This window comes from Molothrus aeneus, chromosome Z, assembly GCF_037042795.1.
Source record: "Molothrus aeneus isolate 106 chromosome Z, BPBGC_Maene_1.0, whole genome shotgun sequence".
Lineage (NCBI taxonomy): Eukaryota > Metazoa > Chordata > Aves > Passeriformes > Icteridae > Molothrus > Molothrus aeneus.
The window spans coordinates 68,216,105-68,238,723 of NC_089680.1; the positions used below are offsets into that span (position 1 = coordinate 68,216,105).

General features: G+C 47.8%; 1 protein-coding gene across 7 annotated transcripts in view; it reads right to left on the reverse strand.

Annotated features, from left to right (window-relative positions):
- Positions 1-2,215: 2,215 nt before the first annotated feature.
- PAX5 (paired box 5) overlaps positions 2,216-22,619 on the reverse strand; it is a 136,272-nt gene continuing 115,868 nt past the window's right edge. For all 7 annotated transcript variants that reach the window (XM_066569143.1, XM_066569142.1, XM_066569140.1 and 4 more), the window contains 2 exons: positions 10,945-11,031; positions 2,216-2,292 (listed from right to left, as the gene is read on the reverse strand). In XM_066569143.1, the coding sequence (XP_066425240.1) occupies positions 2,216-2,292; positions 10,945-11,031 (164 nt within the window). The remainder of the gene's footprint in view (positions 2,293-10,944; positions 11,032-22,619) is intronic.

The window sequence follows — 22,619 nt, forward strand, 5'->3', positions numbered from 1 at the left end:
TCACAGAGAAGGTGCATGTGCTTAGAGTGGAGACAATGCACACCCCTTGGCCAGGTTCGTGCACAGGGTCCCAGGGACAAGAATGCCCTTTCCAGTATTGTCCAAGGAGTGAAAGCAATCATGGGGTATGCAGAGAGTTATGAACCCAAATCAGGGCTTCAGAAGATTCCTTGTATAAATTTTCCATGTTGTTGTCTTTTGTTAAAAACAGGTGTGTTTAATAATTAATTGCCAGAAGAATAAAAGTAGCACTCATTTCACTGATAAGTTTATCACAAAACTTATTTCTGGGTTAGTTTAAAGACTCTGGCTAAAATCCCTGATGGGGTCTATGAACATCAGGCTGAAATGTCACTGAGCTAGTGGGACCTGGATGTCTCCATGCTGAGGATTGGAACACATCTGCCCTGGAAACTTGGAAGTGATGGCTGCATTTCCATACCATGAGAAGATGCCACTGGAGTGGGAGAAGGAATCTCTCAGCAGATCAGTAGCCACTACAGATACCAGATATGCAGCACAAGTCATGAGGTGGGAAGGGAAGAGAGAGAATAGTGTTAACTCAGCAGCTGCCAGAGGAAGGTTTGTACTGCTGGAACCTGGTGAATGCCTGCTTGAATGTTCCTCCACAGGAGTGCATCTCAAGTTTGACAGCAACAGCCTTTCTTCTGCAGGCAAGCACCAACAGAAGAGCCCAGGCAGCTCTGGGTGGATGAGGATGGTTGGGTTGGGAGTAAGGAGGCTACAGCCAGGTCTTCATCTCAACAGGACCAGGGGGCTTCTCTATTGCCCTCAGGAGGGAAGGGATGGGGTCATGCTCATCATCTTTATGTGGCTGGGGGTGTCTGTGCCTTGGTCTGGGCTAGGGGGAGGCTTCTGGGAGAGATCAGCAGTTCTCCTGGCTCCATGGAGAGGCAGTGATTGGTGTAGCTGATTAGTGGTCATTCGTAGCTGCTCTGCTCTCTTAATTTAGCCCCCCACAAGGTGCATATTGAAACGTGTGACTATTAGTGCTTCCTATTCAAGTAGGAGGGAAGAAACACAGAATTAGCAGGGCAACAGTCCCCTCAGGCATGTCTGGACTACAGTGCTGGAATCTGCAATGCCTTCACAGAAATGTACAGACACCCTGAAACAAGTAATTTCCCTTTCAGCTTGGCTTGGAATGTGAGTGCAGCTGCCCTTGCCTGGTACCCCCCACTCAATATATGCACTTAACAAAAATCATAACCACAGTATTTCTCTGCCTTCCCCTTGGGGTTTTCATGACTGGGATTTAGCACACAATCTGCAGAGATATATGTAAGGTGTCAACTGTTATTTAGGAATTCCTTCCTGGAATTAACTTGAAACCAGTAAATTTGTTCCAGTGTTTAGTATGATGACAAATGAACAGAAATTAATATTAAGCAGTAAAGTATCACAAAATTGCCTATGTCTTTCAGTTGCCCATGTGTTTGATACCAGCATATAGCATGATCACACACAACTGTCAAATAGGATGCTCTATATAGAAACAACATCAGCCCAAAATACAGCCACAATGAGTGTTAACCTGGTTCAAAGTTGCTTAAAGCTTACTGAGTTCTTTGAATCAGTGCACCAATTTCAAAACACACTTTTGGATGTGTTTTGACTTCATTTTTGTACAGTGTTGCTCTTTATGCTTAAGCTACTCTTACAGTAATACAAACAAGCAAATATTTACAGTGGTGTGCTTGCGTAAAGTTGAGCAGACTGATTTTTCTTTGCCACACACAAAAAAAAAAAGAAAAAAAAGAAAAAAGAAAAAAAATAAAAAGTAAAGAAGAAGAAGAAGAAAAGAAAATTGCCTTAAGTCTCACAGCCTGTTTCAGTGTGCAGCAAGAGGGAGCTGCCCCAAGGGGAGCTGCTCGCACCTCTTCCTTATCCCCAGATACAGGCATGGCACCCGCAGGCGATTAAAGCAGTAGCCAGCCGGCTGCAAAGAACATGAAGCTACCACACATTTTTGACCATACAGAGCTTCAGGAGTGCCACTTCCTCCTGTTTCTCTGTTTGATTCAGGACCCAACCAGATTCAAGAATACAATAATCAGTTCAACAAGCTTTAAGAGCAAAATTTCAATTATCATGTTCCTACTAGGTACTTTCTCCTTCCCTTTTGGAGAGGCTGGCATGGTGGCAGCAAGATGAGACGCATGTGCTGTCAGTGCCGGTGCCCGGAGCTCCGGCGTCAGTGGCGGTCGTAGGCGGCGGCAGCAGCTGGTGCGGCTGCTCCACGGGCTGTAGCGCTGTAGTAGTAGGGGGAGCCTGTGAGAGATGAGACCACTGTGAGGAAGACAAAGGTGGAGAGGTGCCAGCTTGCAGTGTTCTGACAATGGGTGACAGAGAGCACTCTAGCCAAAGCTTCAATAAAGGCTGGGTAAATAGAATGAAAATTACATTCATTCATTCATTCTGCATGAGAAGGAGGCTACCACTGCTCTGCATTGCTGCTTGCCATTCGATACCTTCTTCCATTCCTTCACTCAAAACATCAACTTCATTTACTTCATGAAAAGATGTTAATTACTTTTCAGAACAGAAAATCAAGATATTCCAACCCCAACATACTACCATACTCTGACTTCTTTTAATTTCCCCCCTCCTTTTAGAAGGAGGAGGTTGACCCCCAAAATATTCAAAGTATTTCAATGAAAGCACTTGTTTACCAAGAAAAGGCCTGAAAAATATTGGTGAAAATTGTCTGTCCTGCAGGGCTAGCACTGGTGGATCGGATGATTACCCAAGGATCACCAGGAACCTGGACTATTTGTTTGAATGAGGAAGAGTCTTTGGTATCCAGAGAGATACCAATCTGTCCAGCCAGCACCAGTTTTAAGAAACCTTCCAAGCACACCTGCAATGAAAGCAACTCCAATCCATCCTAAGAAGGGAATTTTCTCTCTTCAAGGTGCTACCAGTTTGGTCTGCAAGTCACCAGTTTCACATGCAAGGGATGTGAGGCACATCACAGTGTGGAAGAACCCCTCTGGAAGGACTCATACTCAGCCACATTCATCTGAGACCATCAGGGAGGTTTGGATGAGCAACAATGAGCCAATGCAAGTAACAGCTCTGGAGTAGTAAGGGTTTGTTTTCATGAGTGGCCCTGTCTGAGAGCTGCCTTCCATCCTAAGCTCCCTGCCTTCCACACACATGAGACAGCAGTCTATCAGACACCTTCAAAGGTCTTCACAGCCCTGGATGTGACTTGCTGCAGAAGCAGTGACTTCTGCTGCTTCAGTGACACAGAGGAGCCGGCCCCACCAGGAAAAGGTGATGCCACCACCTGTGAGAGTCTGTCCAAATTTTCCCTCATCTGCCTCACGATTGTCATTGGGGGACCACTGAAGAGAAGACCCCCCCCCCGTCTAGAATCTCTGGCTCTGAAGGAGAAAGTCACAAGCCAAAGGCCCTGAGATCTGAGAGCACAGTGTTAAGTTATTGTTTTCACAGGTGTTGTTTGCTGTATGCCAAAAAGGGGGCACCGTGCCCTTTTTTCAACAGTAGCCTTGGGAGCTGTCCCACCTCTCGGCCTGGCTGGACTTCTCCTGAGTTTCAGGTGGTCTCCCACAGCAGACCCTCACCTGTTTTACAACCACCGTGACAGACAGACTGAGATGTAAGGAGCCTCTCCATCAAGGACTGAGACATGGAACCCCCGTGTGAAAAGGCCCCTCTGCTCCTCCCAAGGACTGAGACATGGAACCCCCATGTGAAAAGGCCCCTCTGCTCCGTCAAGGACAGAGACACGAAACCCCCATGTGAAAAAGCCCCTCTGCTCCTCCCAAGGACTGAGACATGGAACCCCCATGTGAAAAGGCCCCTCTGCTCCTCCCAAGGACTGGGACTGAACCCCCCATGTGAAAAGGCCCCTCTGCTCCTCCCAAGGACTGAGACATGGAACCCCCATGTGAAAAGGCCCCTCTGCTCCTTCCAAGGACTGAGACACGAAACCCCCATGTGAAAAGGCCCCTCTGCTCCTCCCAAGGACTGAGACACGAAACCCCCATGTGAAAAGGCCCCTCTGCTCCTCCCAAGGACTGAGACACGGAACCCCCATGTGAAAAGGCCCCTCTGCTCCTCCCAAGGACTGGGACTGAACCCCCCAGCCCGGGGCAGGTGTGTGGGGGAGGCAAGCTGCCCAAACTGAGATGTTTGCCTGCAGGTTGTGACCACAGGACCAAGAACACAATGGCTCTCGTTTACTGCTGAGAACACGGACTACCTGTTACATCTATTCCTTATTGTATCTGTTCCCCTCCCCCCTCACAATTTTCAACAGAATTATCATAATAAAAACCTCTGAGTTAGCTAGAGATTTTGAGATCTCCCCAGCGTAACAGGCGGATCCTGGACTGGACTGGACCAAAGGACTTGGTCTCTGCGTTTGGTAGCTTTATCCCCCTCTTTCTCTCTCTCTTTTCTCTCTCCATCTTTTTCTCTCCCTTAATCCCTCTATCGCATTTTGCTGTGGTCATTCAATAAAGGTGCATTTGTTTTGATTATCACTGCAAACCCTCTTGTACCGTTTCGGTTTTTTTGCACCCTGAGATCACTCCTACAAACCATCACAACATCCGTTCACTAGGACGGATTGTGACGCCACCTCAGTGGGGACTGTGGACTCCTTAGGAAAGTATCCATGGCAGTGAAGCCAAAGGTGCATTTTTTGGTTGTTTACTTCCCATCCCAGACTAGCAAACACTGCTCCCGCAGGTCCAATGGTTGCCCAGTCCCTAGGCATAGCCTGAGTGTAGCAGTGCCCCAGTTGTTCTCCTACCATGGCCCCGCACACTCTCTGGAGCTGGAAGGGGAACCCAGCTGGCATGCCTGGTACTGTTGGTAACATCCTCTGAGCTGAGCCAAAAGCCTTCCCCTCTGGGAGGCTCGAGAGCTTCCTGCTGTCTCCTCTTATTGTACAGCCTCCCAAGGAACACTTTGCTGTTCACTCCAAAATTACCTGAGTGATTACTTGAGGGCTTCTGGTTCAAAAGCCCAGGCACAGAGTAAGAATCACACAGGGATTTTAGGCTACCCTAATCCCTAAAATCAGGGAAAGTTGCTGTTAAGCATTAGCAAAATGCAGGGCTACCTCACTGCTGTGGGTCCAACAGGCTCAATCTGACAGGCAAGCCCAGCTGTTCCTTCTAGGCTTCTTTTGTCCAGAGTGCTGTCAGGAGATCAGCTCATCTTTCATCACCAGCCTCCAGCTTTTCATTTCCAAGGGAGCACAAGCTGATGCATCCAAAAAACAAGAGCACAGGCAGCATTTGCTCTTGCCCAATATGTGCAATGTGCTGCTCAGCACAGTTGGTCGGAGAAGAAAACTTTGTCATGATCAGTATCCTACCACGGCATGTGGCACTCTGATTCTGGAACCTTGAGGGGTCAGAAACAGAGAACTTTGGCTACTGGAATGTGTCTCCTGCACTGTGCTGTGGCAAAACAGGAGCTTGTACACAGTGTGTGGGTCTGTGTTGTCCTCAATTGCATCCTTACTGATGCAGACATCCAAAATCAGACAAACCCAGGGTTTAAACAAGGGTTTAAACAAAGTAGTGCAATCTTCAGAAGTGTGGTCCTAGCTGACCACAGCTGTGGTCAGTTTTCCTGTACACAAGAATACTCAAGAGAGTCTGTGAAATCACAGACCAGGATAAACACTTGCAAAGATGTCTTTATACAAACTCCTAGGCAGGAGCCAATCTGACCTAGGTTTATTTACTAAAAGCAAAAATATTTTAAGCCATAGTCAATGGCATTAAAGCAGATCCCTTCAGCAGGTCATCATTCCACTTATGTTTACACAAGGGTAGTCTTGTGCTATCTGTTGAGGGCACCATAACTGCTATCCTGGGCTGAACAGATAGTCTTCTTCCAGGTAACTGACATCAGGTTAAGGAGCCCCAGTCTCACGAGCTATATTTCCTGGAGAATACTGGAAAGCTTCACAAGGACAGTGAAAGCCATTCTTATGGGTAGCCTAAAATTAAATGCTGTATACTTCATATCCCAGCCAAACTCAAGCCATTGAAAGCAGAGAAAACTTCCCTGGTTGAATTGGCTACTCTTGAATGAGCAGAGGCAAAAGTTAACAGCTTATCAGACCTTGAAATGTGCATGTCATGTCTAGCTGGGGTTTTGAGGATGTTCTTTGGGAGCTGCCCTCTTGGGATGCTGAGTTTGTTGGCCCATGTCCCCTCATGGCCAGTACAGCTGCACAGACATCCCTGGGGATCATGGCAGGCAGTACCTTGAGGTAAAACAGCTCACAGGCCAGTGAAGAGGCAGGTGGAACTGCTGTCCTCACCCATCACAGCACCAGGAGCTCAGTGTGGAGCAGGCAGTGATGGTGGTCATCAGAGATCCCAGTCCCCACTGGCATCAGCACTAGCAATAGTGATGGCAGCTCAGCTCAGGCAGGAGGAAAAACACACAGGTGGAATCCAGCGGCACCAAACAATTACACTCTGACTCACGGAGCAGTGTGTGGGTCCCACCAGAGCTGGATGCAGTGCTTTCTGAGGTTTTGGGGTAAATGGGGTCTTTTGGGGGTCAGAGCCTTTTCACACTCCCTCTTCCTCTACATCTGTTCTGACTCAATGCAGCTACAAAAAGCCCAATATTTCTCCCATGCATTCCAAAGGCCTTACATTTCTCTCAAGTTAGATTTTACCAGTTTGCCTTTCAGCTGTGCAATCAAATAAGCTTGTATTTAAAGTGAAAAATGAAATCACTCACTCTTCCTGTCACCATGCCCCCATCCAGAACAGACTAGTCCATCCTTCCGTCATTTTTCCTTTCTAATTCATACTATCATCAATTTACTTCTTGACACAGTCATTTCTAGTGCCTACTTGTTCTCTAATCTTTCCACAGAATCCCACAGAGGAATTGAATCTAATCCTAATTGAGAGGCTCCAAGCCCTGCCCTTGCATGATGCCTTGCCAGAACTGGCAGACATGGCCCAGTGATGGCGCAGCCAAACCCTCCCAGCCCACGCACAGGGATCACACTGCGTGTGAGCAGGGACACTGCATCAGACAGAACCCACAGTGAGCAGGGTTCAGACAAATGCTACAAGCCAACAAAAACTGACTTGTTTTTCTTCATTAGACAGTGTTGCTGTTATCTGTCCTTACCATGCACATGTTGAGCTGATCCTATGTTGGTGTGCACCAGTATGTGCCAACAGCCTGAGCCCTAGACATGCACATTTGCCTCCCATGCACTCATGCATGTGCCTCCGTGTGCACACCTGCACTGTATTGCTTGCAGGTCATTTGCAGGACAATATGGGGAAAAAAAGAAAGGAAAAAGATGTTCCTTCCCTGAACTCTTTGTCTGGCTAAGAGATGGAGATATCCACTTCAGCCACTAAGCCAGACCACACAAGTGGCCAGAGTTTATGTCCTCTTCCCAGCACAGTCCCCCAGGAACTTGGGGACTGTCTTCACTCTTGCTGTGGCTGAGGTGGGACTGAGTCATTCCCCACAGCAAACATTCTCTCTGACACCCACAGAGGTGCAGGCGCCACCAGGGTGATGCAGGATGCAAGAGCATGAAGACACTGCAAAGCTGCAGCAGGTAACTGACTTCTGCCCCTGCTTCTGTTGACCATTCTAAAGGACCGTGGCTTGATTGTCTGCTCTTCCCCAGGAGCCATGGGGCACAGAATTTGGGACTGCCCGGAGAGGAGGGAGCACATTCCCCCATCTGCACTGGTTTCACGACAGCTGGGGCAGAAGAGGCCTGGTGTGTGGTGCAGACGTGAGAAGCATCAAAGCAAGGGCAGAGCAGACAGCAGGGTAATGGTGAGTAGCTGGTATTCTGCTGGGGCCAGACAACCAATTCCCAGTGTCTGCATGAGCATGGTTCTGCCTTCCCCTGAAGACACCACCACACACCCCTCCTTGCTACTCCACACATACACAGGACAAAGACTGGGGACTAAAAACCAAAGCTTTCTCAGTATTCTCACCTCTCTCTTTTTACTCTCCCCCAAATATAATTTTTCAATCCAAGTATCCTTTCCTCCACTTGCAATTCATGGCATTTCTGCTTTTAGCTCCTCTTTCACAGGTCTCAGACTTGTGTGATTGCTGTGGTGCAATTCTTCCTTCTCAGCACAGGGAATTAATTGAACGTAGGTGCTGCTAAGTGCTTACAGTATTACACTTTCATCTCAGTGAAAGGAGCAGGACTTTGTAAAACAAACTGTGTCAGGCAATGTACCAGTCCTGATTAATTTTGTCAAGGTTTCTGCTCTGAGGCTGATACTGCCAGAGCTTGTTCTCGGGAGAGAATTACTAAATACACTCACGTATACTCCTGAGAGGAGTGGAAACATCCTGGATATAGTTCAAATTAACCTATTCTCCACTGCGTGTGCCCAGGCTCATCACACAGCACCTTCTGAGTGTGCAGGGAGACTTGGGGCAGGTTTAAAGGCCCTGCCACAGACTCCTACTTGCCCTAAACTACCAGTGGGATTAGAAGGCACTAGGGAGAAGGGATTGTAGGATCAGGCTTCGAGTGACAAAGGTAGAGCTGTGGATAAGAGGGATCTCTGTAAGGCACAAGAGACATCTGACCCATTGACTGTAGTTGATTGGAGACACATTCTTGATCAGATCATACCAGGGTACTTTGACCTACCCATGGTCAGACAGGGGATTCCCTCTCCAGGAAACTCCAGCCCCCCCCAGTTCTGTGATCAGACTGAACTGAAATGGTAAGTTCATCTTTAGGACTTGCTGCAGAACAAAAACTCACATTCCTTTTTTTTTTTTTTTTAAATGCTGAAACAAAGTATATTGAAGTGGACAAAAATAAGGAAGCCAAGATTATATATTTTACATTTTCCAACAGAAAAAAAAAATCAGCATTGACATTATAGCATGAAACACTTCAATTGCCAGAAAGCTATAGTTTCTGGAAAAATATTATAGCCTCTGATTCTTTTTGCCCTTGCCTCATTTAAACACATGTTCACAGCATGTTGCTGGGTAAATGCATGAAGAAATCTGCTGAAGAAATCCCCTCCAGCCAGAGAATAAGCTTTGCTGTAAGAAGCACACTATGCCCATAACTGTTCATATGTCAAAGATGAGTCAGAATTTGCCCCCAAAATGCATGATCCAAAAAGGAAATGAGAAAAAGAGGATCAATGTAGAAAAAAGGATATGGCACAGGTAAAAGGTCCTGCCAGCAAGCAGCTGTCTCATGACTGGCCTCTGTATCAAATCTTCTGCTGACCCAGACCTACCCATCTTCAGCATCTTCAAGGCATCACAGAGACCTACCCTGCCCAGCACTATGGACAGCATGCTCAGAGCTGGTACAGGTCCATCGCCTCCAATAAAGAGCTGAGCAGGCCATGGCTGCAACCCACTGCTGACAGAATGGAAGGGCCACTGCCCACACTGGTGGGGTGGCTCAGGAATGGCTTTGGGATGGCTCCAGAAAGAGTGCACACCCTTCTAATGGAGGTGAATATCCCCAGGCAGGAACATAGTAAACAGCCCAGGAGCCTCTCCAGAAGTCCTGTCTTAATGCAGAAGAGCAGGATGAGAGCTGAGTTGTCATTTACTTTTAGTATCATGCCAATTTCTTTAACACTTCAGAAGGAAATTATTTTTTTAAGGTTTTTTGTTGTTGTTGTTTTACACAAAACCGGGTTTCCCAGGCCTATCCATGATGCAGGGCATTGCTGAAGCAGCTTTACTGATTCAAAAGGAGTTACAAAATGAGAAATGAAGAAAGCATGATGTGTCCTCTTGCCTCTGGCAAAAGCATCTTCCCCGTGCTGCTCAACCAAAATTCTGGCAGCACCACCGGCTGTGGCCATGGAAACAGTGGGTTTAAGCACGGGGACTCCCCTGGCTTTGTGCAGCTATGCCCATCCATATTAGCTGAAGATCTGTCTGTTGATTTATGATGGAAGCGCTAACAAACCCTTAAATGTGGCACAGCAAATAACAGCATTATACCAGCACCATGGCATGAGAGGCAGAGGCTGTCTATTGCTCCCGAAGGATTTGTTTAAGGACAAGAACCATGATGAATACAGCCTGGGTGGTTCAATTACATGGGGACTCAATTACTTAAAACAAAGAAACTGGATGAAAAAAGTATGACAAAAATTCAAAATTATTTCGCTGCTGGAGGTCACATATAACAGCCCTGTCATCCATAAATCTGGAAATCTCTAAGGCATGCTACTCCTGTGTTGAGAGATGACAATTAATTGGTATTTTACTTACCTCATCCATGCAAATTATGCAGGGAAAAATTCTAATTACAGCATGCTACATGTATATAAGGTCAAAGTGGGCCAGCTTTTGACGGGGTGTAAAATGGATTATGTTTATCCTTCACATGAGGGCCATGATCCTGCAGGAGTTACAGAGCTTCTGTCTCCCATTGCTCATAAGGACCATGCTGGCATCAGTGAGGCCGTACCAGTGGTCCCTTGCTGAGGAGAGATGGAGTGGGCATACAGACAACTGGGAAGCAAACACAACATGAGATCAGGGAGAAATGCAAAGCACACACAGAGGCAAGCAGCAATGTCATAGGAAACAGTGGAGCTCAGAATTGCCTGCAAGCAAACTGGCACCACAAGTTTTGTCTGAACAGGGTCCTGTATCCTCAAAAAACTTGGTGACCCTGCTTTCCAGCAATACCCTATGTCTCTGGAAGGATTTTCATCAGAAGCAGGAAGACAAGACATTTGGGCCATCTTGTTGGCAAAGTGAACCAAGAGCAATCATGCATCCCAGTGGGGACCTGCAGTCCCATTCTGGGTCTAAACATGACTGAGAACAAGCTGGGACACACATTCTGCCCATGCCAGGGCTGGACAAACACTGCACATCTTGCACTGATCTCTCTAAACAGGGGTGAACACTTACCCAGGAGTCCAGGGTTGGGAAACCTCCAGGAGTCGTTGTATGTTGAATATTGTGGGTGGCTGTATGGGCTCCCAGAAAACTCGCTCCCTAAGTTAAAGAGACAAAGACAGAATAAAAGGTCATTTGATTTGAGATGACAGTTACCATTCTGAGGTAAAGGGGTTCTCCAGTGCATGCTCTGCTCTACTGACAGCCACAGTAAAAGCACTGGTGGACACTCTGCCTTGAGAAAGGGGAATATGGAATAAAGGATTAAGTAAATGGGTGCAAACATCTTTTATGTGTCTTTTTTGTGCTGCAACCCAGGCCTCTGGGACACACTGATGGGGCTGGCCTTTGCCTCTCCAGCCCTACAGGACTCAGGTGAGAAGCACAATACAAGGACAGGGCTGTCCAGATAGTCTCTGCTGCAGGAGAAGATGTACCAGACAGTTTCTAGATATTGGATTCCCTTCATGGAAAACTTGTCATGGTCCCAGATACTTCTCCAACACTGTAACCCAAGGAAAGGGATGTTTGCTTTAGTTTCAGACAGATTTGAACCCTCCAGACAAAAGCACAAAAAAGGCTTGAAAAATTATGGCTATTTATCTCCCCATCAGCTCCCATTCTTCCCGTCTGTTTGTTCTCTTCATATGTCACCTGCTTCATACTTCAGCTGCAAGCGCTTCAGAACAGAGCCTTACAATACGGGGCTCTGACCTGGCCCCTCCACCACACAAATGCCAACACTGCTGCTGTTTCATTAGGAAATGTTCCTTGAATTACAGATTTCCTCCTCTCTCTCTTTGTTCCTCCTTCCCTTCTCCCTCTCCCACATGTAAATATATAAAAGCACAGCACAGCAGGAGAAAGGGTATGTTTCCTAAGGCAAGATTTTAGGGCTGACAGGCCACAGCAGATGCTTGCCATGACGTTTGCCTGCTTTGGTCCTTGGCACTGGCATAGCCATGACCCCACATCCAGGAGCTGCCATAACCCCAGCTAGGCAGTGGACCCCTGACAGTGTGTCCTGAGCAGCTCAAGCACCCTTGTCCCGTACAATCTATAGACCCAACCTGGAAACCACATCTGGGTCTCCTGGCCAGTGAGTAGCCATGGTTTAGGCTGTTTGTTGGCACACTGGTGCCAGGGAAGAGGGGATGATGCTCTGTTCACCAAAACATATGGTAAGGTCCAGGATGGCTTGATCTCCACATGATTCTGCTTCAGAGAAAACAAGCTGCCTCTCTGCCTGCATCACGAGATGAACAGACTGGGTGTGCTGACGGCCAGACCAGCCCATCACTAGTCTGCTACAGGAAGTCTCTGTTAGCATCTCTTCCTTGTTTCTTTTCTGCAGCCCTTTGGACCCATGACACTTACTAGGAGCAACCCACTCTCTCTCCCCAACACAGCTTCCATAGAGAGAAGGGCCAAAATATGCAGCAGCAAGCACTTCCACACTCAGCACACCTTGCTGTGCCAACATCTCTTCACAAGCTCAGAGTAGGGTTTTCCTTATTGCCTATAAGGAATGGCAGTACTTCATCCTGTGCCAGGAAAAATGGAGCTGTTTCAAACCTTTCTTCAGAGGGAAGCACACAGTACCTCACAGTACCAATTCTTCTCTGTTCCTGTCCCTATGGCTGATGGATGACTTCAGTGCCTGAAGGTTACCTCTGTCAGAGTGCTCATTCTAAAAGAGTAAGGCATAGCAAAGTTGACAATGCCCAAAGAGATGCTCAACATACTGCAGCCACTCGACATACTGCAGCCAGTGGCAAGAGCATCCCCATTGCCTTCCACCAGACAGGGATCCATCTCTCTCCTGCACAGGACACAGCAGCTTCTCTTAGGTCCTTTCTGCCCCTGCATCAAAACATTTGAAGCTGTTGTCTCACCCAGAGTCCTCCCTGATTTTTCCCTGCTTCTATAGCTCCTGGGCATCCAGCTCATCTCTGGCCCAGCCTGTGTTTCTGGTATTTGCCCAAGCCTGCAAAGCACACAGGCAGAGGTCTGTCTGGTAACTTCACTTGTGAGAGTCACAATGTTTCCCAGGCCTGAAGTCACAGTCACATTCTCCTGCCAATGTATGGCACACTGAAATCCTTTCATTCTCCGGGTGCCTGTTCTACAAAAAGGCTATCACACACCACCTTCCCCAGGGGTCGCATTTCTTCCTTTCCACAGGGAAGTGAGATTTTCAAAGGTTTAGCTCTGGTTTAGTTGCGCAAAACAGCTGTGCTGCCTGACTGACATGACACACAAAAGCAGATGGGAGTGAGTCTTGCTGCTACATCCTTCCTGAGAGCTGTGCAGTGCATGGAGGCACGGACAGAGGGGACAGGACAGGAGATGTAGATCGCTGCTGTGGGCTCTTTGCACAGAGTGCACAGAAAAGCTTGTCCTGTCATTCCTGCACCAGGAGCACTCCAGGCTTGAAACAAAGCTCACAATGAGCTGTTTTATGCCTGCAAGAGCTTCATCCCAAGGGGAAGCATTCTCCCCTTGGACAACATGACACCTCATTTTCAGCTCTCCCAGCACTCTCCTTTCCCTTGATCCTTTCCTCCCTTCTTCCATCCCTCTCTCCCTCCCCTGTCCTACTCTCCTGGAGCTGCAGACACAGTCCATTCCATGCTGATGCTGTGCATGCCATGGAGTGGGCAGCAGCACTTTCCAAGCATTTATCAGTGCTGCAGCAGGGCTGTGGGTGGGAATGGGCTGACATTTCATTGTTTCATCCTCTCCTGTCTTGCCCTCCTCCCCCACTATCCCCACTGCCCTCCTCCCCACACTCACACACAGACACACATCGTGGACCCTCTCTGGGGGATGCTCCAGTGCCTGTCAGGCTGAGGCTTCCAATTCTCTGTTTTTTATGCCTCAGTGGTCAGGGTGTCAAGCTCCTGCAGTACAGACCAGCCAGAAGCCCGAGGAGTCACTGAGCACCATCAGCTCAGTGACAGTATTGCTCGCTTCTTAACATACTCTGCATATCCATCAGCCTTGCTGGAGCGGGGGGGAGGGGGAAAAGAAAAAGAGAGAGAGAGAGAGAGAGAGAGAGAAGGAGGGAAAGAAGGAAAATGAGAGGAAAGAAACACAGAAACATGGAAGAAGGGAGGGGAAAAAGAGAAGTGGGGGAGAAAATTGCAAGCCCTGTTATTACTACCACAAGACTTGGGCAGACAAATGGTACAGCCCTAAGTGAAACTAAGGTAGATGAATGAACACTGCATGACTGCTTCACAAATTTCACCAGATATTCCAACGTCCATCAACTACACTTCTTGACAGCACTTCTTAGCAGACAGCCCTTGCCCCATTCAAAAACAAACACCACGGATCAGCCATCCAAGGATGCACACACGCGCAGTATGTTGCGCACACTGACTGTCACAACATGAGGAAAGGGTAGGAATCACACACATCCCTCCTTCATGTAATATGAAGTGAGCTTTCTCCTCTGTAGTTCTCACCTCCATGAAACACAAAGACACAAAACAAAGGATTCCTGTGAGAGTTAGTTCACCTCTTTGCCACAAACCTGTCTCTACACTCCTCATACAGCTTTAGCCCTAAAGGGGTCAGACCGTTCCATCATGCCTCCAGAAGTAGAGGTAAGGAGGGGAAAGAACAAAGACTGATTCCCAATAACACTGCTGCTACAAACCAGTGGCAAGCCCCGGGAGATGCATTCCACCCTGAGACAGTGGGACAGAGATAGACAGTCGGATGGTGGTGGATGGGCCTTCTGCTGCTGCAAAACAGTACTGTCCCCTCTGCTGCATTCTTTCTCTGGGGACCATCAACTCATGTTTACCAGTCTTCTTGATTTTAAGGCAAGCTTCCTAAAAGTTTTCTTTCTGATTTGCAGAGAAGCTGAAAAGCATGAGTGTAAAAATTTCAAGAATGAAGAGATAAATGAAAAAATATCACCATGTTTTTCATACTCCTGTGGCTTTAGAGAACTGCTGCTGCAGGCACATCCATGTACCAGTAGTGGGAATGGGCCAGGAGGGTAAGGAAAAACTTCCTGCCCTGCAGAAATGCAGAAGGATGTCAAAGCATGACCAGCTCTGACAGAGGCCATGTTCAGCCAAGGTGTGGAAACTTCTTCAGCCAGGATGAAAAAAGCCTGACCACTGTCATTACACTACATCATTCAACATGTAGAGTGTCTGGCTGCAGCCCTATGAAGCCCAGCAGTCATCAGTCCAGGGACTTCGTGACAGCACAAGCAGGAAACAGCAGATTAGTCAAACGTTTTTCTCCAGCAGATGGTAGTTTTGGATTGAAATGCAGAATTTGAGCAAATAGTCTGCAAAGGAGCTTCATATGCCATTTCTGGGTATAACACATAAGTCTCAAAAGACCTCATGAATCAGAAGCTCCAGAGCCAGTACAGTGCAACAGGAATGTTGGAGGTTAGGACTTTTCCTTTTTTTTCCTTCTCTGAGGGAATTTTCTCCTATTTCTTTCCTCTGAGATGATAACTACGATACTTAAGAGACAAAAGATGTGGCTTGGAGGAGGAGGAGGGGGAAGGGTGCAGTTTGCCACCACCTCTAAGATGGGGGGCTTTCTCTCAGGAAGTGCACAGATACTGCAAGATTTTGGCTGGGGGGTGAGGGACTGGGCCCAGCCTTAGCTCTCTCGCTCACTCTCAGGACCAGAGGAGGGACGGTCATGGTCTTGGTGCAAGGCTGCTGCTGTGGGGAGAATTTGCCGCCACTGCAGGGTTCTGTTCTTCACTGCTTCTCCTTCCCTTTGGTAAGCCTTTGCTTGTAGAAGCGGCCATTGAACTGGCACTTTTTCAAGACTGGAAACGACCCTTCCCATCTGCTCAGGTGCCTTAGGGGAAAATCTGGGACCCCAACCCGTCCCCCCTCCAGAAGGAGCCTGGCTGCCACTGCCCAGTCCCGCTGTTTTCTGCCACTGCTTTGGGCTTTGTGCTACACTTTACCCAACAGCCTGTGTCTGCCGAGACCCCCACAGCTCCTGGCATGGCTTCTGAGTTCTTGCTACACTTTGTTTTGCCACCCCGGATATGCTCGCCCCTGCTGTTCCAGCCTGAGGCTCCTGCTACAGTGCATTTCACCAGCCAGTGAGGCACTAAGACCGGCTGCTCCCCAAGCATTTGCCAAGGAAGCCCCTTTTCTGGAAGCCCCTTTTCGGGAAGCTCCGTTTCTGGAAGCCCCTTTCCTCTCTCTGCCGCTGGCTCACCCGCCATTACCCCACGAGGGAGAGGCGGCCGAGCTGGCGCCACAGCGGCCCCTGCAGGCGCGGGGGACCGGGACTGGGGCCGGGACTGGCACCGGGACCGGGACTGGGACCGGGACTGGGACTGGGGCCGGGACCGGGGCCGGGACTGGGACTGGGGCCGGGACTGGGACTGGGGCCGGGACTGCGACTGGGGCCAGGACTGGGACCGGGAGCGGGGCCGGGACCGGGACCGGGACCGGGACCGGGACCGGGACCGGGACCGGGGCCGGGACTGGGACCGGGACTGGGACTGGGGCTGGGACTGAGGCTGGGGATGGGACTGGGGCTGGGACTGGGACCGGGACCGGGACCGGGACCGGGACCGGGACTGGGGCTGGGGCTGGGACCGGGACCGGGACCGGGACCGGGACTGGGGCTGGGGCTGGGGCTGAGGCTGGGACCGGGACTGGGGCTGGGACTGGGGCTGGGACTGGGGCCAGGACCGGGACTGGGGCTGGGGCTGGGGCTGAGGCTGGGACCGGGACTGGGGCTGGGACATGGACTGGGACCGGGACCGGGACTGGGACTGGGGCTGGCACTGGGGCTGGGACTGGGGCCAGGACCGGGACTGGGGCTGGGGCTGGGACTGGGGACAGGACTGGGGATGGGGATGGGACTGGGGACGGGACTGGGGACGGGACTGGGACTGGGACTGGGACTGGGGATGGGACTGGGGACGGGACTGGGACATGGACTGGGGCTGGGACTGGGACCGGGACCGGGACTGGGGTTGGGGCTGGGACCGGGACTGCGACTGCGCCTTTGTTTGTTGGTGCTGCTGTTGTTTGTCTGCCTTGTTTTATTTGTTTGTTTGTTTAAGTAAAAAACTGTTATTCCTTTCCCTTATCTTTGCCTGACAGCTCCATCATTTCAAAGTCATAATAACTTGAAGGGTAAGAGGTAATAGTTTCCATTCCAAGGGAGGTTCCCACCTTCCTTGGCAGGCACCTGTCTTTCAAACCAAGACAGAACCAGCTACATGCAGACAGACACAGGTTTGTACACTTTTTGCTGAGTTTTCTCAGACACCAGGTTTTTGCGCAAGCGTTTGGGACATGGAGAAGCCATCAGGAACGTGGGGGTAGAAGTTTGTTATCGATGTAACAGTTACTAGCAATGCAGGTTATGCAACTGCAGGTGATATAACATGAAGGTATGCAATGGACTCTCCAGCTGTCACCCAACAGGGAGAGTGACCATGACCAGGCAGCCATGCCATCCCTCCAGCCAGAGCTGTTGCAGCCTCTGCATTCTCCACTAGTGTCCACTGCCGGGCCTTTTTGTTAATCAAGCTCTGCATTTATGACAATGTGTTACTCAGCCCTTCCATCTGGCAAGAAATGAAAAGAAATCAGGAGAAATGGTATTCAATAAACACAACTGCTTAAGAGACAAGAACAGAAGGTCAGGGGACAAAATGTGGAGTTAGGCCAGAGCAGCAATATCTTCAACATTCCTTCTGGGGGTTTGGGATAAGTTTAAAAACTATCTGCTGTATTTGTCCTTAGGTTGGTTTTCTGCAGACAGACCCATCTCCCTGTATGTCGATACTCCTGGTGCCTCTACCTTTCCCTTCTGCTGAGGGATCTTACTGTTACTTTTCAAAATTAACATTCTCATGACTTCTATTTGTTTTCTATAGTTTTATTTTGAGGAAGCAATCACATGGATCATAAATTTCTTCAGCGAATTCCAATAACTGTCATTACCCTGGTAAGCAAAGACATGCTTGAATGCATGGGGAGCAGACATAAGCACTGCACTGAGCCATGTGCTCACACCCACACATCCCTGGCTGACTCTGTGAGGCAGCAGCTATCCAAATACAGCCTGGAAATCTGTTACATCAAAGTTCTGCTGGCCACAGGGCCAGTCACTGCCTGAGCTGGAGGATATAAATCAAAGCAGAAGCTTCTTCGTCACCCTGGGCCAACACCACTCCAGAGTTTCATGATCCTGCAGCTCAGGCAACATCCCACATAATGTCAGAGAGACAAACAACTGTACAGACCGGGAAAAGGGTCTGGGCTTTCAGCAGAGAACAACAGCATGGTTTTCCCTCAGTAAAATAAACTTTCCTCTCCAGATCAAGCCATTGCAGTGGTTTAGGGTGAGAGAGAATGAGGTTTGCAGTCCTGTGTGGGAAGCTGCTGCCTCTGAAGCTCTGAAGGAGTCATTCCATTAGAAGTTTTCCCCATGAACAGGAGAGCTGGGAAAAACCTTTTAGTTGATACTCCACATCACATGTAAAAAATGTTATTTCACATCACTAACATATTTTTGACAATTCAGACAAAATACTTCAGTGAGAGTCATGGATTTGGGGTTGGGTTTTTTTTTTAATCAGTTGTTTTCCAAACAAATATTTTCCTTTTAAATTCAGAGAAATACTAAATACTAAATTTCAAATTGAGGTCAGTGAGGCCAAAAAAAAAGAAAACAGTCAAAAGTCTCAGTGGTAAACTAACCATACCTTTGAAAGGAAGAAAAAACTGTACCTTTTGAGAAAAGACCACAGTAATTTTTATGGTTGGTTTTTGTTTTGATTGAATCTTGGACTTTCTTCTAGCTTCACCATTCATTAGCAAGTAGCAGGATCAGAGATATACATTGCTCTAATCCAAGAATATGATCTGCATTTAACCTGGGGGAGTAGCAACCCAGGGCATGCCACAGGCCAGCCACCTGTCATCTGCCAGGTGTTCTGGTCCCTCACCTGCTCTTTGGGTAGAAGTCCCACTGAAGGAAGGAAATGGATCACCCTGCTTTCAGCTCTGCAGACCAAGCACACTTGGCTGCCAACTTGCCTGCTCTAGACTGAACAGTATACATGCTGCAGAAGTGCCAAAAAATTGGGCAAAATACCAAACTACACTCCTACTGTAACAAAGCAGGTTTTTCCGAAATAGCATCTTCCCCCCCACCAGGAACAAGCTGAGCAGAAAAATACCCTGTATCTAGCAAAAGCCTTCCATGATCCATCCAATTTGTTTCAATGAAGATACTCAGGGTCATAACCAACTAACACCCAGGACAAGCTGGTGGGATTCATAGATGAATCTTTGAAGTGCAGGCTTGGAGAATGTTCTCAAGATTGTGTTACCAGGAACTATGCCAGAATGAATGACACATCCAACATATGTCAATGGATGCTGCAGCTGGATCCCCCAGAAGGATCTGGCAGCCTGGGGGCCAGTACACCCCTTTCAGATGCCACTCTTGTGCCCATTCCTGCAAGCAATGCAAACGCCACCCCAAAGAGACATATCTTCACTCTGAGCAGAGTGACGCATGATGGAAGTCCCCTGAGCTCACATGGTACTTGGGCTAGCATGGGTCGTGGTGGGAAGAACCTTTCATAAAAAGAAATGTTTCCAAAGGGGGCTGAAAAATGTCATTTTGGAAAACCTCTTCAGTGAGTAGATTCAAAAAAAGGGAGCTGCTTTTCAATACACCTGAGGTCCTCTGCATCAAAATGGGAAGCTGCTCCAATTGAACCTGCACTTACCTGGCATTGTATCGAGCAATCTATTTATTCTCACAGGAAAGAAGTGAAAAAAACATCATAATGGAGAAGTGGAAATGCTTTCTATACAATTAATATCCCACCATCAGCCTTTTTTATTCCAATGATGGAATTGAAAAGAATAGATTTCAGCAGAAGAACAGCCGTCACAGATGTTTTTCAAGAAAAACTTTTCTTAGACAGGACAAAACCTTCAATGTTGATCTTAAATGAAAAGAACCCTGACAAACAGTGAGTCCTTAGAGCAGTAAGCCCTTTACCCATGTTATTTCAACACAACATGACAAAACTACATCAAATATTTCATCCACCTTTAGCCAAGACAGAGTGTCTGGAGCTGTGATGTGCTGCAACCATCAGGCCAACCCTGAGATACTGGCATTTACAGGATCCTAGGCAGTGCCACTAATCTGTATTAATAATTAGACAGTATTCTGCCTGTAGGAATTACTGCCAGAAAATGTGGCAATAATTGTTAATTACAGGGGCCAGTGGTACAAGCCAGACTCTACTTTGGCTGCTGAGCATCTGCAACATCCTCCTTAAACAAATCTGAACAAACAGAGGAATACTTTTGTTTGTAAGAACTATTTTCTCTCCTAAAAACATGAGGAACAACACACTTTTCTTTTTCCCCAAGAAGCTACAATATATACATTTACATAAATAAATATACAAAACTATACACTTCATGTTCCTTTACCTACAGACACTATCACAGCAATCCAGCTGGATGCCCCCTGGAGAAATGCTGGGGGCAAAAGCCAGGGTCTGCTCCCATAGTAGGTGGGGTATTGCATACAGTGCCATTGGCAAGGGGACCAGGCATTCTTTTCCTGGGATGTCAGGGGCTGCAGCAGCAAGGGTGCACACACAGAAACACACCCCACATATAGGGACACACACACACACTAACAAGACCTGCAAACATGGACACACAGATATGTGCATACTCCTTACACATGCAGGCTTGTAAATCCACTGGCAAATCTGCTGTAAGTGGATCAATATATCACTTATAATCATCTCTGACCCCTCATACACTCACACTCACCAAAAGCACATCCAGCCCACGTCTGTCCCATCTTGAAGTCATTGATTAACCCTTCAGAGAGTGGCTGAGGTGCAGCCATCTCCTAAATTTTCACCCATGTGATTTCAAAATGAAATTAGCCCCTACTTTGGCTAATTGCTACTGCACATCAGGCAAGGAGAAGTTTATTACAGTTGAGAATAAACATTCTCTTACATTCAGAGAGCATCTCTCCAAAGTTCCAAGTCCCATCAAGACCACCAATTATCTTCTTATGAATTTGAATATAATTATGTGATTACACAGTTTGGCCAGTCTTTCTCCCTCATTTTATCTTTACATTAGGCAACACTGGTCAAAGATGTTGTATTTTAACAGCTCTGACTGGGCTGTCACATTGTAAGAAAACAGTAACCTGCAGATTTTTGTAACAGTACTGCATTTTCAAGAAGCTATGAGGCACAGAAATCCCATCAATGACTAATGAGTTGTGGGTTAAGGTGGACATACCTTGCTGAGAAGTCACTGTAGTATTCTCGACCCGTGCTGCCTGCCATAAAATTTTAATGCTGCTTCTGACATATTTATGAAATACCTCACCTAGTCTTTGCAGGATGACAAAAAGATTTACGTCTGCAATTACTGCAAGCACATAGGTTTTAGCTATGCACTTTAAACTTTTGTACACAAAGGTATTTAACTTTAATACAACAAAGGTAGGTGGTGCCACAGAGCAACCATATTGGAACTGCATTAGGAGAGATTCATTTCTCTATACAGGAGGACAATTGCCCAACTCATCTGAATATAAGATGGCATTGCAATTAATTGCAATGAGGTAATTGCCCCTTGCCTCTCAGCTGCCCCTGTAGAGTCATCTCCCCTCTCCACCAGCCACTAGCCTGCAGACTAGGGGATCCCAGGTGGACCTAGCATCAGGAAGCTGCACTGTGATATCAGTGATAACAGTGATATCAAGATCAGCAAGCCATACTTGGCCATGTGCAGAGCCTCAGCACCAGTGCTGCCAGAAATGGGGCTGAGAACACACTGCTGTTCTGTCTGGTTGCTGCAGCTGCCCATACCAGACTGTCTCTCCTTAAGCCTGGTTGGTGGGGCTGCTGCAACCCTCTCAAAGCCCCCTTGCACCCTGTACAGAGTACAGGTGAGTGGCAAAAGGTGATGAACAACACAGAGAGAATACAGGGCATTGAGAACACAAAGGGGCAGGCTAGATGAGGGTCACAGAGCAGACAAGGGACATGTGGCAGATGCGATGCACAGAGTGGACAAGTGACACAGAGTGGACAAGGGTCATGGAGCAGACAAGAAGCACAGGGGATGCATCCACACAGAACATCACTCCATGCCTTTGTGCCTATGCCCTCCCAAGCTGAGCAGAAGCAGCCCCGTGGCACACCAGGGCAGGCACCATTTTGCCTTCTTTGCTCCAGACTTACCAGCTTGGTAATGCAGGTGGGATGAAAGGTAAACAACTGACTCAGAGAAAGTAAGTTCTGCAATATGGTTTCATCCTAAATTGGTGTAAAAGGTCACAAGAAGTATATTGCGGGATTAAAATATTTGAGCTAGGCAGAAGAAATATTGCAGTTGGATCGAGTGAAAACATTCCACTCCATGCTTCATCCTGACTTGAGCCTTTTCTATAAATTTAGCCTTCATAATGACACTGCAATGTGCAGCCACCTCCAGGAATTACACAATAATTTACCTCATAGCAGAAGATATAATGTTACATGCCATAGTAACATAGACTAAAAATATTGTAAAGCCTGGAAATTAGACATTTTGGCAGCTTGATACATGCACATTGCTGCTGACATGGAGGCTGTCTTGAATTATATTCCA